General features: G+C 44.2%; 1 protein-coding gene across 1 annotated transcript in view; it reads left to right on the top strand.

The window, feature by feature from the left end:
• The window catches only part of TNFAIP6 (TNF alpha induced protein 6), a 40,482-nt gene that overhangs the window by 11,125 nt on the left and 13,820 nt on the right, over positions 1-15,537 (top strand). The window contains exons 3-4 of the mRNA XM_044303852.1: positions 11,619-11,780; positions 14,493-14,721. Coding sequence (XP_044159787.1) covers positions 11,619-11,780; positions 14,493-14,721 — 391 coding nt within the window. The remainder of the gene's footprint in view (positions 1-11,618; positions 11,781-14,492; positions 14,722-15,537) is intronic.

The following is a 15,537-nucleotide window of genomic DNA, read 5'->3' as shown; positions in this document are numbered from 1 at the left end:
ATAGCGGGCATAAAGTGAAAGTAGGATTGACACGGCAACCCTTTGTGCCAGAATGGCTGGATATTTTTAATAAAGCAATCATAAAAAATTTTACGTCCCCCAAAAGTGTACATAGCCTTTTAGACCATACGCCATAAATGTATAGCATGTGGTCCTGGGCTTTAAACAAATGAACAAAACACTTGACAGAATATAAGAGGAATAACACACAGTTCATAAACGTCCCTCATATTAAAGGGGTTGTCCAGGCTACAGATACTTATGACCTAATCTCAGGATGGGACATCAGTATCAGAATTGGTGGGGTCTGACACGTGGCACATCCACTTATCAGCTGTTTCGGGTGCAGGAAACTATACACAGCGGGGTGCACTGCTCAGCTCCCATTAAAGCGAACTGATAACTGGGTGCCACGAATGTGAGGTCATTAATGAATCCCCTGACCACAGAATACAGGAGTGTTCTAGATCTATTGTGTCTTGTTATGTTGTCTTGGAAAAAAACAAATATGAAATCATCTTCTTTTAATTAACTGAATAACATTCATGGTTCAGTTATTCATTGCCCTGAAAAATAACACAAATGTGATTGAATTCATGCCGTTATATATGCCTCTGGAACAGTCCTCCACCCCATGATAATAATGACTGACCATTGGTCCTTTTTCACCTCCGATGTATAAGGTCATGTCCTGTTCTTTCAAAAAATACAAAAAAAATATATATATATAAAAAGTAAAAAGTGCTCTGACTGTCCTGAACGATTCAGTGACTGCAGACCAAGCGGGTTACGTAGGAATAAATGAACCCAAAAAGGTCTAATAACAGGCATCATCTCAACTGAAAGGAACCTTGTACACGGGCAGACAATCTGCTCATAACGAGTGTCGATCGAGGATCCAACAGGCCGATCACTGCTCATTTACTTCCATTTTAATTGGCGCTTATATGGAGAGGGGTTTGTCTCCCCCCACTCGTGCGGTTGCGTATTGTTGGCAGCACATCCCCTGTTTACATGGGTCGACGTGCTGCAAACAAATGCTCATTTTTATATGTCTGCATCAACGACTAGCAAGCATTTTATCCTTTAGTGTTTGAACACAATGACTGGGAACAAACCGATCCGTCACCACTGACTTCCATTGTTTTCAGCGCCGGATACGGTATTTATTGGTCACAAAAGGAATGCTGCCAGAACTGAAGACATCCTGATTAGGGATGAGCGAACTTCATTTTTTGAAGTTTGTGTTCGAGTTGTGTTATATGCTAAATTGCGTTATAGATTACGTTACCACGGACCATAACGCAATTCCATGACAGAATGCATAACGTAATGCCTTCCTCAGCTCTATACACAAAATCCAGGTGACAGGTTCCCTTTAAGTTTTATTTTCGGCCCTTGGAATTTGTTCAGGCTGACAATGTGGCCCCCCCCCCCCATTCCCCAACCAGAAAATGGTGGCCGCTAGCACATCTGCATTACCCAGTCCCCATAGCTCTGTGTGCTTTTATTGTGTAAAAAAATAAATAAATAAAAAATTTGATACATATGCAAATTAACCTGAGAAGAGTCCTGTAGGTGAGATGAGTCAGGGACAGGACCTCTCGGGTTAATTTGCATATGTATCAAATATTTTTACAGAATAAAAGCACACAGAGCTATGGGGACTGGGTATTGCGGATGTGCTAGCGGCCATCTAGCAACCCATGTCCTCAGCTCTATACACAAAATCCATGTGAAAGGTTCCCTTTAAAAGAGTATTACCAAGTAAAATACTATATTTATGGCATAGTAAACATACTGTATATATCATAAATGTCTAGTTACACTTCTAGTACTCCCATCTAATGGGAGAATACATGAAAGATCTCAGCAGCCACACACAGACATACATTATTACACAACAAGGTCTATGGTTAGACAATTCTAACGTTACCGGAATACTCCGCAATGCAATTTAACAACAACAAAAAAAAGAGTATATAATTCCTTGAATAAAAATATATATTTATTGAAATTCGTTTTAAAAGGTGTCCAAGAGACAAATACAAACTGCTTATATGGTGAGAATATCCAAAGTTATCCACATCTATAACACCCAATAGCTCTGCAATAAAGACTGTGACAACCATGAAGACATACTATGTGGCTGACTGTGTGGGACAGTGGGGGGAAAATCCCGACTAAATTCCACCGCACTGATGTCTATCGATGTAACTGTTGGTAATAAAGTGACTAATGCATATAGGAGACCCTCATCTGAAGTTCGTCATTACCTGTATAGGTGGTACTTTTCCATCATCCTACCACCCCCAATACTGTGCCGCTGTGCTCCCCAATATACAGGTAATGACGAACTTCAGATGAGGTTCTCCTATATGCATTAGTCACTTTATTACCAACAGTTAGGCCTAGTTCACGTGAACGTATGGCTTTTATTGTTTTTTGCGGTCTGTTTTTCACGGATCCGTTGTTCCGTTTTTGAGTTCCGTTGTGTTTCCGTTTCTGTTCCGTTTTTCCGTTCCGTTTTTCCGTATGGCATATACAGTATACAATAATTACATAGAAAAAATTGGGCTGGGCATAACATTTTCAATAGATGGTTCAGCAAAAACGGAACAGATACAGAAGACATACGGATGCATTTCCGTATGTGTTCCGTTTTTTTTGCAGACCCATTGACTTTAATGGAGCCACAGAACGTGATTTGCGGCCAAATATAGGACATGTTCTATCTTTCAACGGAACGGAAAAACGGAAATACGGAAACGGAATGCATATGGAACACATTCCGTTTTTTTGGCGGAACCATTGAAATGAATGGTTCCGTATAGGGACCGTATACGGAACACAAAAAAACGCCCCCCCCCCCCCAAGAAAGTTAAGAAAACATGCACAAACTTTTTTCAATGTTTTCAATAATATTTATTACAAATTACACCCCCTCCCTCCCCCCCTTAATTACACCTCCCCTTAATTACACCCCCTCCCTCCCCACCTTAATTACACCCCCCCTTAATTACACACACACACCCCTTAATTACACCCCCTCTCTTCTCCCCTTAATTACACCTCCTCCCTTAATTACACCCCCCCTTAATTACACCCCCTCCCTCCCCACCTTAATTACACCCCCTCCCTTAATTACACCCCCCCTTAATTACACACTCCCCCCCTTAATTACACTCCCTCCCTCCCCACCTTACCCCTCCCTTAATTACACACACACATCCCTTAATTACACCCCCCCTTAATTACAAACCCCCACTTAATTACGCACACACACACACACCTTAATTACACAATTATTTACTCACATTTTGATGATGCCTCAGGCTCCGTCCGACCGCTGGTAATGGATCCTTCCGCTTCTTTAAAAGATCCGTGAAGGCGGCGCGGCGTCAGCGTCGTGACGTCATGTTGCGCGCCGCCGCAATAATCCTTCCACAGAAGCCGGCGCCTGGCGGAGTCGCGTCGCGGTGCAGCAGTGGATGGAGGGGTGACTCCGTCATGGCACTCCCCTTGTGAGTGGCACCCGGGGCGGGCCGCGCCCCCCGCCCCCCCCTTGGTACGAAACTGCATAGAATGGTATCAAGGGCCGCATGTGGCCCCCGGGCCACAGGTTGTGCACCCCTGCTCTAAGGGCATTCCGTTATGCAATTGTGTTATGGTCCGTGGTAACGGAATCCATAACGCAAATCAGCATATACCGCAACCAGAACACAAACTCGAACTTCAAAATATGAAGTTCGCTCACATCCCTAATCCCGATGCATCCAACGGAAACTTTTTATTCCCGGTATTGAGATCCTCTGCCGAATCTCAACACCGGAAAACAACAACCCAAGTGTGAAAGTCGCCTTACTAAAAAGCCAGAACCAGCCCTGTACCTCACATGGATCCACAGATCTCCCCATTCATTGCTCCAATTGCTCTGCTAGATTTATTTCAAGCTGGCAGCCTCGGGGGCATGTCCTTTCTGCTGCAGCTGGTAGCAGTTGTAGGATGGAACTGAGCACGTGCCTCCATCTCAGTGGGAAGGACAGAGAAATATAGAAAAAGAACAAACAGCAGGTGGCGCTATACAGATAGATTTCATTGGATAACTCAATAGCTATAATCGACTTTTAATCATATGCAATTACAAATGTATTCAGATCCATGTGCTGGTTTGAAAACTGTAGAATATTTTTCCAAATCTGTGCTGGAGACAAGCATTGGGCTATCAGATCTTATTAGATGACCAGTTAACCCCTCAGCAACATGCACTGTGTATATACAGTATATGGTGCTGCCACGTGTACTGCACGGGCTCCGGTGCTCACAGTGTCTGCCAGCATTACGCCGGTAAGTGCAACATTGCTGGCATCGTAGTGACAAGCCCCATCCACTATGGGCAGAGCCATGTAGTTCTGGTGCCAAATTCCAGCACTGGAGACTCTGAACCAGCCAATCAGCGGTCACATAACTCAAAAACTTGATTTAATGATTAAGGTGAGTATAAATGTCTGAAGAAATTTCTAGGAAAAAAATAAAATAAAAAAATAACAGGAACATCACAAGACAGAACTATGAGAAAGATGCTCTAGAACTGCTATATCAGGGGGACTGCAGGTATTTACTAAAACAGACAAGTCTTGAGAAGTAACAGGCCTTCTTTAAACTGACTATTGTCATCTGTACTGCGCTAAACGGACCCTATGAACAGTGTCGTTACTTCTGATGCCCTCCTATCACTCTATCAATATTGTTGCATTTTCTATAGTTCTATATTGTATTTATTTATTTATGTGACATCAGTTACATTTGTGATTTAAAACGTAAAGGGAACCTGTCACCAGGATTTTGTGTATAGAGCTGAGGACATGGGTTGCTAGATGGCCGCTAGCACATCCGCAATACCCAGTCCCCATAGCTCTGTGTGCTTTTATTTTGTAAAAAAACCTGATTTTATACATATGCAAATTAACCTGAGATTAGTCCTGTCCCTGACCCATCTCACATACAGGACTCATCTCAGGTTAATTTGCATATGTATCAAATCAGTTTTTTTTACACAATAAAAGCACACAGAGCTATGGGGACTGGGTATTGTGGATGTGCTAGCGGCCATCTAGCAACCCATGGCCTCAGCTCTATACACAAAATCCCGGTGACAGGTTCCCTTTAAAGGGGTTTTCCGGGAATTATGTAACTGAAAATACTTAGAGATAACTTTATTATAAATATATTCCCAAATACCTTTCATTAGTTTTTTCTGGGGAGCAATCATCAGGGGAACTAAAATGGCCGCCGTCCTATTAGTACACACAAAGCCTGTTCTAATCACCCAGGAGGACAAGTTACTTCACAACACTGAGCTGAAGAGCTGCCTCATCCTCCTCTCTGCTTGTCAGGGGTTATGATCCTGAATACAGCTGATAAAGATGAATCTCTGTAGCTCAGTGTTGTGAAGTAACTTGTCCTCCTGTGTGATTAGGACAGGTTTTGTGTGTACTAATAGGACGGCGGCCATTTTATTTCCCCTGATGATTGCTCCGTAGACAAAACGAGTCATTATAAATAATGAAAGGTATTTGGGAAGGTATTTATAATTAAGTAATATTTACCGTAAGTACTTTCATTCCCTTAATTCCAGGGAATTTCCTTATTTCGGTCTTTCGTGTGCATTCCATATTCTCACTCCCCATCCATAGGGATATTCTCATACGTAATAAGGACCAGAATAAGACATGTTCTATAATTTACGGAATGGAAAAACGGATCCACAAATAACACTGTTACGTGAATGGGTCAGTGAGAAAAGATAGCACATGGATGAAAAACACGGTCACATGCATGAAGTCTTACACAGGCCCACCAGCCAGGCAATGATCTGGAATGGACCATTTCTCTAGAGTAATTTGCCAACATCCCACTTAGGGCAGGACAATATTATGTACCAAATAGAGGCGCATAACGGGATCCGTCAGCAGCAGCTCGCCTACGTTTTTTTTTGAATTAAGGCTACTTTCACACTGGCGTTTTGGCTTTCCGTTTCTGAGATCCGTCACACACACGGTCCAAAATGGATCAGTTTTGCCCTAATGCATTCCGAATGGAAAAGGATCCGCTCAGAATGCGTCAGTTTGGCTCCGTTCAGTCTCCATTCTGCTCTGGAGGCCGACACCAAAACGCTGCCGGCAGTGTTTTTATGTCTGCGATGTGGCTATATAAGACATAATACAACCAAATCCGTTCATGACGGATGCACGCGGTTGTATTATTGTAACAGAAGAGCTTTTGCAGATCCATGACGGATCCGCAAAAAACCGCTAGTGTGAAAGTCGCCTTAGCAACATCTTGGCACAGATCCGGATGCATTACAAAGATGATAGAGTTTACATTTCCCAAGCCAGTGTTTAATACTGTTTAATTATTCAATGATTATATTATTTTTTTTAAATCTCATGTAAAAAATGTTTCCAAAATCTAAACTTTACAGTGTTTACTTTTTCCCTAAAAAGCTCAGGGGTGGAATGTTTCCCCAAACATCTGCAATTCATAGAATTTTGGCAAGGGATAAATAATAGCACAGTGTAGGACAGAAGTGATGGGGCTCTGACAATTCTCCATGTACTCGCTAATATGAGATCATTTCCTTTGAAATGCCAGACATGCAAACAAAAACCTCCCTTTGTGATTTTTTTCACGAGTTGTGAAAACCATAGTTGCCGGTACGTTAATCCAGAATAACTATTGCTTAATGCACTGATGTAGGCAAATTGAAACCTCCTGCCCGCCATCAAGAATATCTAGAGATGCCACAAGTAAGAAATGTAGAAGAGCATGAAGAGCAGCTGAAACTGAGGGAGGAGCGGGGGCAATCCTTAAAGGGGTTGTCCGATTTCAATAGAATAAAAAAAATAAAAAATAAAAATAGAGACAGGCAGAAATTGGGGGTCAAAAAACTAAACTCCCCTGTGTTCCAGCGACATTGCCCCCATTCTGTCACTTCTAGTGCTTGCCAGAATGATGTTCCATGGTCATGTGACCACGGCGGCCACTGCAGTAATGCCACGTGTCCGCTGAGGCTCTGCTGTCACATGCCGCTGAGGCCTGTCATTGGCTGCAGTGGTCATGTGACATCATCACTTCTGGTCCAACATGGACCAGGGATGAGAACCACCCTTTCCTGCTTGTCATTATGTTTTTAAAGGGTAACTGTCATGTTTTTATCAAAAAAATAATTTTATCATATGTTACTCCTGCAGCAGCATTATGCATAAAGCAATCTTTAGTTTCTTCACATACCACTGTTTTCCCCTTAGTTACGGCTGTTTAAACATTTACAATATGAGGACCTTCTCAAGATGGCTCCTCTGCCAGTTCTCTGAGGCCAAAACTGCTTTCCCTCACTTCCCATACACACTTGCTGTAGCCAGCAGCTCCCTGCCAGCCAATCAGATTGCATTACTTAGACACGCCTCCTCACTGAAGCTTAATGCAGGTGTTCTGTGAAATTATGGTACCTGTTAAATTTGGTACCCTCGTCACTTCCGGTAGTGACGCAAGCGCACCGGAAGCTTCAAAAGGAGGTATGATCTTACAGCCCGGCACCTGAACGCACACAGGGAGGGGAGGGAGGGTACCTATGTTTTACAGGCCACCGCGTAAACCCCCCCTCCCTCCGCTCCTTCACAGGCGCGAGCTGTAATATTTCTGTACCCTGTCTGCTTAACAAGGCAATCTGGTTTGCGCATGCGTGGTGGCCCGTAAATTGAATGTACCCTCCCTCCCATCTGCTTCACAAGGGAATCTGGTTTGCGCATGAGCAGTGGCCTGTAAATCAAAGGTACCCTTCCTCCCTCCCTGTGCGCGTTCACAGGCGCAGCATGTAAAATGACGGTACCCAAGTTGGTTGTGCGCAGGCGCCAACACGCCTTCTTTTCAGCCCGTAAATCATAGGTACCCTCCCTCCCTGTGCGCGTTCACAGGCGCAGCATGTAAAATGACGGTACCCAGGTTGGTTGTGCGCAGGCGCCAACACGCCTTCTTTTCAGCCAATCAGGTGCCGGGCTCTAAGATCACACCTCCTTTTGAAGCTTCCGGTGCGCCTACATCACTACCGGAAGTGACAAGGGTACCAGATTTTAACAGGTACCATAATTTCACGGAACACAGGCATGCAGTGTGGAAGACAGCCCCTCTGTCTTCTGTTTATACTAAATGGAAGACAGATGAGCCCTAGCAACGGCCTTTTAAGGGAGCAGCGGAAAGGGACAGGGGACATTAATGAAAGCTGTTATTATAAGGTAATTACAGATCTTTCGGCAATCATTGACAGACTCACTCAGGTATACATGCCGAGCTCTAATAAACTAGCAAATAAAAAAACATGACAGTTACCCTTTAAGGTCTGACAAGCCCTTTTAAAGGAAAACTCCACTGTTGCATAACATTTTACAGCTGTTAAATTTGGAAATATTGGATTACACTTACCAGTCTCATGACAGCGTCACGAGAGACTGTCTCCAGCCCTGGACAAGAAACAGGAACACCTATAGTGAGCTTTACCACCTCATTTACAGGGAGTGCAGAATTATTAGGCAAGTTGTATTTTTGAGGATTAATTTTATTATTGAACAACAACCATGTTCTCAATGAACCCAAAAAACTCATTAATATCAAAGCTGAATATTTTTGGAAGTAGTTTTTAGTTTGTTTTTAGTTTTAGCTATTTTAGGGGGATATCTGTGTGTGCAGGTGACTATTACTGTGCATAATTATTAGGCAACTTAACAAAAAACAAATATATACCCATTTCAATTATTTATTTTTACCAGTGAAACCAATATAACATCTCAACATTCACAAATATACATTTCTGACATTCAAAAACAAAACAAAAACAAATCAGTGACCAATATAGCCACCTTTCTTTGCAAGGACACTCAGAAGCCGCCATCCATGGATTCTGTCAGTGCTTTGATCTGTCCACCATCCACATTGCGTGCAGCAGCAACCACAGCCTCCCAGACACTGTTCAGAGAGGTGGACTGTTTTCCCTCCTTGTAAATCTCACATTTGATGATGGACCACAGGTTCTCAATGGGGTTCAGATCAGGTGAACAAGGAGGCCATGTCATTAGATTTTCTTCTTTTATACCCTTTCTTGCCAGCCACGCTGTGGAGTACTTGGACGCGTGTGATGGAGCATTGTCCTGCATGAAAATCATGTTTTTCTTACCTTGCAGACTTCTTCCTGTACCACTGCTTGAAGAAGGTGTCTTCCAGAAACTGGCAGTAGGACTGGGAGTTGAGCTTGACTCCATCCTCAACCTGAAAAGGCCCCACAAGCTCATCTTTGATGATACCAGCCCAAACCAGTACTCCACCTCCACCTTGCTGGTGTCTGAGTCGGACTGGAGCTCTCTGCCCTTTACCAATCCAGCCACGGGCCCCATCTGGCCCATCAAGACTCACTCTCATTTCATCAGTCCATAAAACCTTAGAAAAATCAGTCTTGAGATATTTCTTGGCCCAGTCTTGACGTTTCAGCTTGTGTGTCTTGTTCAGTGGTGGTCGTCTTTCAGCCTTTCTTACCTTGGCCATGTCTCTGAGTATTGCACACCTTGTGCTTTTGGGCACTCCAGTGATGTTGCAGCTCTGAAATATGGCCAAACTGGTGGCAAGTGGCATCTTGGCAGCTGCACGCTTGACTTTTCTCAGTTCATGGGCAGTTATTTTGCGCCTTGGTTTTCCACACGCTTCTTGCGACCCTGTTGACTATTTTGAATGAAACGCTTGATTGTTCGATGATCGCGCTTCAGAAGCTTTGCAATTTTAAGAGTGCTGCATCCCTCTGCAAGATATCGCACTATTTTTGACTTTTCTGAGCCTGTCAAGTCCTTCTTTTGACCCATTTTGCCAAAGGAAAGGAAGTTGCCTAATAATTATGCACACCTGATATAGGGTGTTGATGTCATTAGACCACACCCCTTCTCATTACAGAGATGCACATCACCTAATATGCTTAATTGGTAGTAGGCTTTCGAGCCTATACAGCTTGGAGTAAGACAACATGCAGAAAGAGGATGATGTGGTCAAAATACTCATTTGCCTAATAATTCTGCACTCCCTGTAATAGCAAGAATACTGTCCTGAGGTATACAATATCCACATCATTTAAAGGGGTTATCCCATAGTTAATGTAAATCTCTAGAACCAGCCCTGTACCCCGCATGGATCCACATTCATTGCTCCTTGCTCCTCATTGCTCTACTAGACTTTCTTCCGGTTGGCAGTGTCTATACTTTCTCAGTGGGCGTGTCCTTTCTCAAGGTGTTCATGTCCTTTCTGCTGCAGCTCTCTTCCTGTAAGACTGCTTTTACACAGTCAGTGTTTGGTCAGTGATTTTGAGCCAAAACCAGATGCAGGTCAAAAAACAAAGAACGAGTGTCACTCTTTTCATTATACTTTATCTCTGTGTAGGTTCCACTGCAGGTTTTGGCTCACAATCAATTATGGAAATCACTGATCAAACACTGACTGAACACTGACTGTGTAAAAGCAGTGTGTCGCAGCTTCTAACAGTAGATCTGGCTGCTGAAGGATGGAACTGAGCATGCGCGGCCACCTAAGCTATGTTACGGAGATGGCCAGAGAAACAAGGAAAAGAACAGACAGCAGGTGGCGCCGTACAGATACGTTTTATTGAATAAGGCCTCATGCACACGACCGTTGTGTGCATCCGTGGCCGTTGTGCCGTTTTCCGTTTTTTTTTCGCGGACCCATTGACTTTCAATGGGTCAGTGGAAAAATCGGAAAATGCACCGTTTGGCAGCCGCATCCGTGATCCGTGTTTCCTGGCCGTGAAAAAAATATGACCTGTCCTATTTTTTTCACGGCCAACGGTTCACGGACCCATTCAAGTTAATGGGTCCGTGAAAAATCAGGGATGCACACAAGATTGTCATCCGCGTCCGTGATCCGTGTCCGTTTTTTCCTATCATTTCAATGGCAAACTTGACTTAGATTTTTTTTTCATTTTTCATGTCTGTGGATCCTCCAAAAATCAAGGAAGATCCACGGACGAAAAAACGGTCACGGATCACGGACCTACGGACCCCGTTTTTGCGGACCTAAAAAAAAACCGTTTGTGTGCATGAGGCCTAACTCAGTGGCTATGCTATATTTTTAATTACATGCAATTACAAAAGTATTCAGATCCAGGTGCTGGTTTGAAAACTTTAGACTATGTTTCATAGGAGTCCCTTTCATCATCCGTATCTGGCAAGGGCCTGTGTGTTTAATCACCCGGATCTCTGGAACATTGGATTAAAGAAACGTTACTGTGCGTTGCATGTAAACTATAAAACGTCTTGTTTGCATTCACATCCAATAAACCTCCCAAGGCCTTTCGTATAAGTGGTTTTCCGTCTACCATTTGTCTGAACAAACAGCAAATGACATGGACTGAGGACCGCAGCGGACACGCCAGCATCGGATCGCTAATGTACCGTTCACCCATGGAAGAAATTACAAGCCATTAAACGCAATTAAGCCTCGCTATATCCCCAAAACAGCGACAGAAAACACATCCCCCCGTACAATAAGGTCTTGTCTGTCCTCTGCAGGGTTCCACGTCTGTGCCGCGGGATGGCTACACAAGGGCAGGGTGGGCTATCCCATCGTCAAGCCTACATTCAACTGTGGATTCGGAAAGAAAGGCATCATCGACTACGGCTACCGGTTAAACAAGAGCGAAAAGTGGGACGCCTACTGCTACAACCCTCATGGTGAGAGACGTACAACGTGTGGATTATGGAAGTAGTAGGGGATGCTGACATTTCCAGAAATTAGCTTTTAATATTAAAGGGGTTGTAACCATTAAGACAACTCATTCCCTATCCGCAAGGTGGGGGATAAGTGTCTGGTTGGAGGGGGTCTGACTGTTGGGGCCCTTGTCGATCATAAGAATGGGGACCCATGATCCCTGTTTGAATGGGGCAGCAAACACCTGCTCCATTCAAGTCTATGGGACGCGACTATCGTCTAGTGCTCGGATGTCTCCGGCAGCCCCATAGTGTGGAATGGAGCGGTAGCATGCATGAGCATCATCCACATGGGGAGCATGCCCGCACTTAGGGGTGACGTCGTCTTAACGGGCCTACCCCTTTAACTGTTTCTGCCAATGTTAATGTGATTTATACAGACTGAAATCTTGGTTTCTTAGAAACTGCATTGTGCTGTTTCTCTGTTATTACTCCTAGAAATGTATAAAAAAAAAAAAAATGGACAACGGAGGGTTACCATTCCTCTTTTCAAATGGGAGTTACAAATGGTAGTTGATCCAGAGGAAGGTAAAACCACCCTTGAAGGAAAGGGAGAGAAATGAGGCTGTAGAGAGATGCATTTGTGGAGGTCAGCAGCTTCTCACCACACTTACGCTGATCGCCTGAGCACTCCTGAATCACTCTGTGCTGCTGTGCAATTCTCTATGATCAGGCAGTTATAACTATTCCATCCTATCTATCCCCTCATTCATGTCTTAGATGGGGCAGGGAGAAAACCGTTAGGGCTCGTTCACACAACCGTTGGGGTCCCGTGCTGTGAACCGCAAATTGCGGTCCGCAATGCACGGGCACCTTCCGTGGGGCAGGCGCATGGGGAATCGCAGACCCATTTACTTGAATGGGTCCGCAATAAGATAGAGCATGTTCTATCTTTTTGCGGAACAGAAGTATGGGACAAGTACGTTCGGCATCTCCGGATTTGCGGGCCCATTGAAATGAATGGGTCCACATCCGTGATGCGAAATGACAACGGAATGGTGCCCGTGTAATGCGGATCTGCAAATGTGGTCCGCAATATGGGAACATGAAACCAACGGTCGTGTGAACAAGCCCTTACAGCTAGGACATGGGTGGAACCTGGAAATTTGAGCAACACTAATACCCTTAGGGCTCATTCACACGACCATATATATTTTTTCCATTTCCGTTCCATTTTTTTTGCAGACTGTATGCGGAACCATTCATTTTAATGTGTCCGCAGAAAAATAACGGAAGGTATTCCGTGTGCATTCCGTTTCCGTATTTCTGTTATGCAACATTTTGAGCCTTATCTACCTTATTGTCCGCAAATCACGTTCCGTGGCTCTATTCAAGTCAATGGGTCCACCAAAAATACGGAATGCATACGGAACACATCCGTATTTTGTGGATCCATGCCCACTTTGCCCATGTGCTTACTGTTTACAAACATTACAGTAATGATTACAAATTTTCTGTTTCCGTTTGCGATCCGCAAAAAACAGATCGCATACGGAAACCATACAGAGATTTTTTTGTGGAAATACAGAACGGAAACACTACGGATACAAAAAAAAACCGGAACAATGGATCCATGAAAAACGGACTGCAAAACACATACAGTCGTGTGAACAAGCCCTTAGTGGCACATTATGGGATAATATCTGCTGATGCATTATGGGCCAGTAGGTACTATGTGTGCCGCTATACGATGTGCGATGTCCGTTTTTTTTGTGGACCCACTGACTTGAATTGAGCCATGGAACGTGATTTGTGGGCAATAATAGGACATGTTCTATGTTTCAACGGAACAGAAATACGGAAACAGAATGCATACGGAGTACATTCCTTTTTTTTGGCGGACCCATTGAAATGAATGGTTCTGTATATGGAACGCAAAAAACGGCCCGTAAAAGGAAAAAACGGTTGTGTGCATGAGGCCTAAGGCTCCATTCACACGTCCGTAAAGTGTTTTGCTGATCCACAAAACACGGACAGCAGCAATGTGCCGACACTAATAGAACATGTCCTATTCTTGTCCGCAATTGCAGACAAGAAAAGGACATGTTCTATTTTTTTTCGGGAACGGAAAAGCAGACCCGGAAGTGCAAGTCCGCATTTCCGGAGCCGGGCAGCACATCATGAGGCCCCATAGAAATAAATGGGTCCGCAATTCTGTTCCACAAAATGCAGAACGAAATTGCGGACGTGTGAATGGACCCCAAGGCTTCATTCACACGTCCGTAACGTGTTTTGCTGATCCGCAAAACACGGACACCAGCAATGTGCGTTCCGCATTTTGCGCACCGCCGGCACTAATAGAATATGCCTATTCTTGTCCGCCAGTGCAGACAAGAATAGGACATGTTCTATTTTTTGGAGGAAAGGAATTGCGGACCTGGAAGTGCGTGTCCGCAATTCCGTATGAAATGAATGGGTCCGTAATTCCATTCGGCAAAATGCGGAACAATATTGCGGACGTGTGAATGGGGCCTAAGGGTGGATACTGCCTATTATTTGGACACTAGGTGTGGTATTATGTGGGCTGTATATAATAGTATTATATTGCAACAATATGAAAGCCTGCCAATATCACGTGGCCTGTATACAGCACCATTGCCTTGGAACTATAGGGCGGTAAAAAAAAAAAAAAAACGTCAAAGTATTCTGACTACTATTTGCTTGTTCCGTCTCCAGCAAAAGAGTGCGGTGGGGTGCTGACCGAGCAGCAGCGAATTATTAAATCTCCAGGCTATCCTAACGAATACGAGAATGAACAGATCTGTTACTGGCACATCCGGGTTAACGTCGGTCAGCCCATTGCCTTGCAGTTCCTAGAGATGGATATTGAAGACGACACGGACTGCCTGTCCGACTACCTGGAAGTATATGACAGCTATGACGACGTTCACAATTTAGTGGGAAGGTAATTCATATCTAAAACCCACTACAAGTGTGCGTCAGTGGCGAGCATGCATATGGATGGACAGGGGCGGGTTGGGAACTTAAAGTGGCCCTGGAAAAAAAACTAAAAGTGGCCCCATGTTGTAGGCGGGACTGAATTGATAGCAGAATTAGGCCTCATGCACACGACCGTTGTTGTGTCCCGTGTCCGTTGTTCCGTGATTTTCTGCGGACCCATTGACTCAATGGGTCCGTGGAAAACTTGGCTAATGCACTGTTTGTCAACCGTGTCCGTGATCCGTGTTTCCAGTCCGTGAAAAAAAACGGAGGCACACAAGATTGTCATCCGCGTCCTTGTCCCTTTTTATTTCCTATCATTTGCATGGCAAACTTGACTTAGATTTTTTTTTACTTTCCTTCATGTCTGGAGATCCTCCAAAAATAAAGGAAGACACACGGAAACAAAAACGGACACGGATCCCGGAACCCCTTTTTGCGGAAAAAAAATACTGTCGTGTGCATGAGGCCTTAGGCAGAGCCTGCAATACCATAGTGCACCACAAAGTACGGCCCCAGCAGAATCAAATAACACAGTGGAGCACAAAATACTGCTGCCCTCTCCACAGGATTCAACTGTATCAGTGTCCTGAGGATAGTAATACAGTTCAGGAGTAGAGCTGTCCCGAACTATTCGCCGGTGAACATAGCTTGTTCGCGTTCGACGCGGCGGGCGAACATATGCGATGTTCGGTCCACCCCTATACATCATCATTGAGCAAACTTTGACCCTGTACCTCACAGTCAGCAGACACATTCCAGCCAATCAGCAGCAGCCCCT

This window comes from Bufo gargarizans, chromosome 8 (assembly GCF_014858855.1).
Source record: "Bufo gargarizans isolate SCDJY-AF-19 chromosome 8, ASM1485885v1, whole genome shotgun sequence".
Lineage (NCBI taxonomy): Eukaryota > Metazoa > Chordata > Amphibia > Anura > Bufonidae > Bufo > Bufo gargarizans.
The sequence above is the reverse complement of the archived record's forward strand: the minus strand, read 5'-3'. Positions and strand labels throughout refer to the sequence as shown.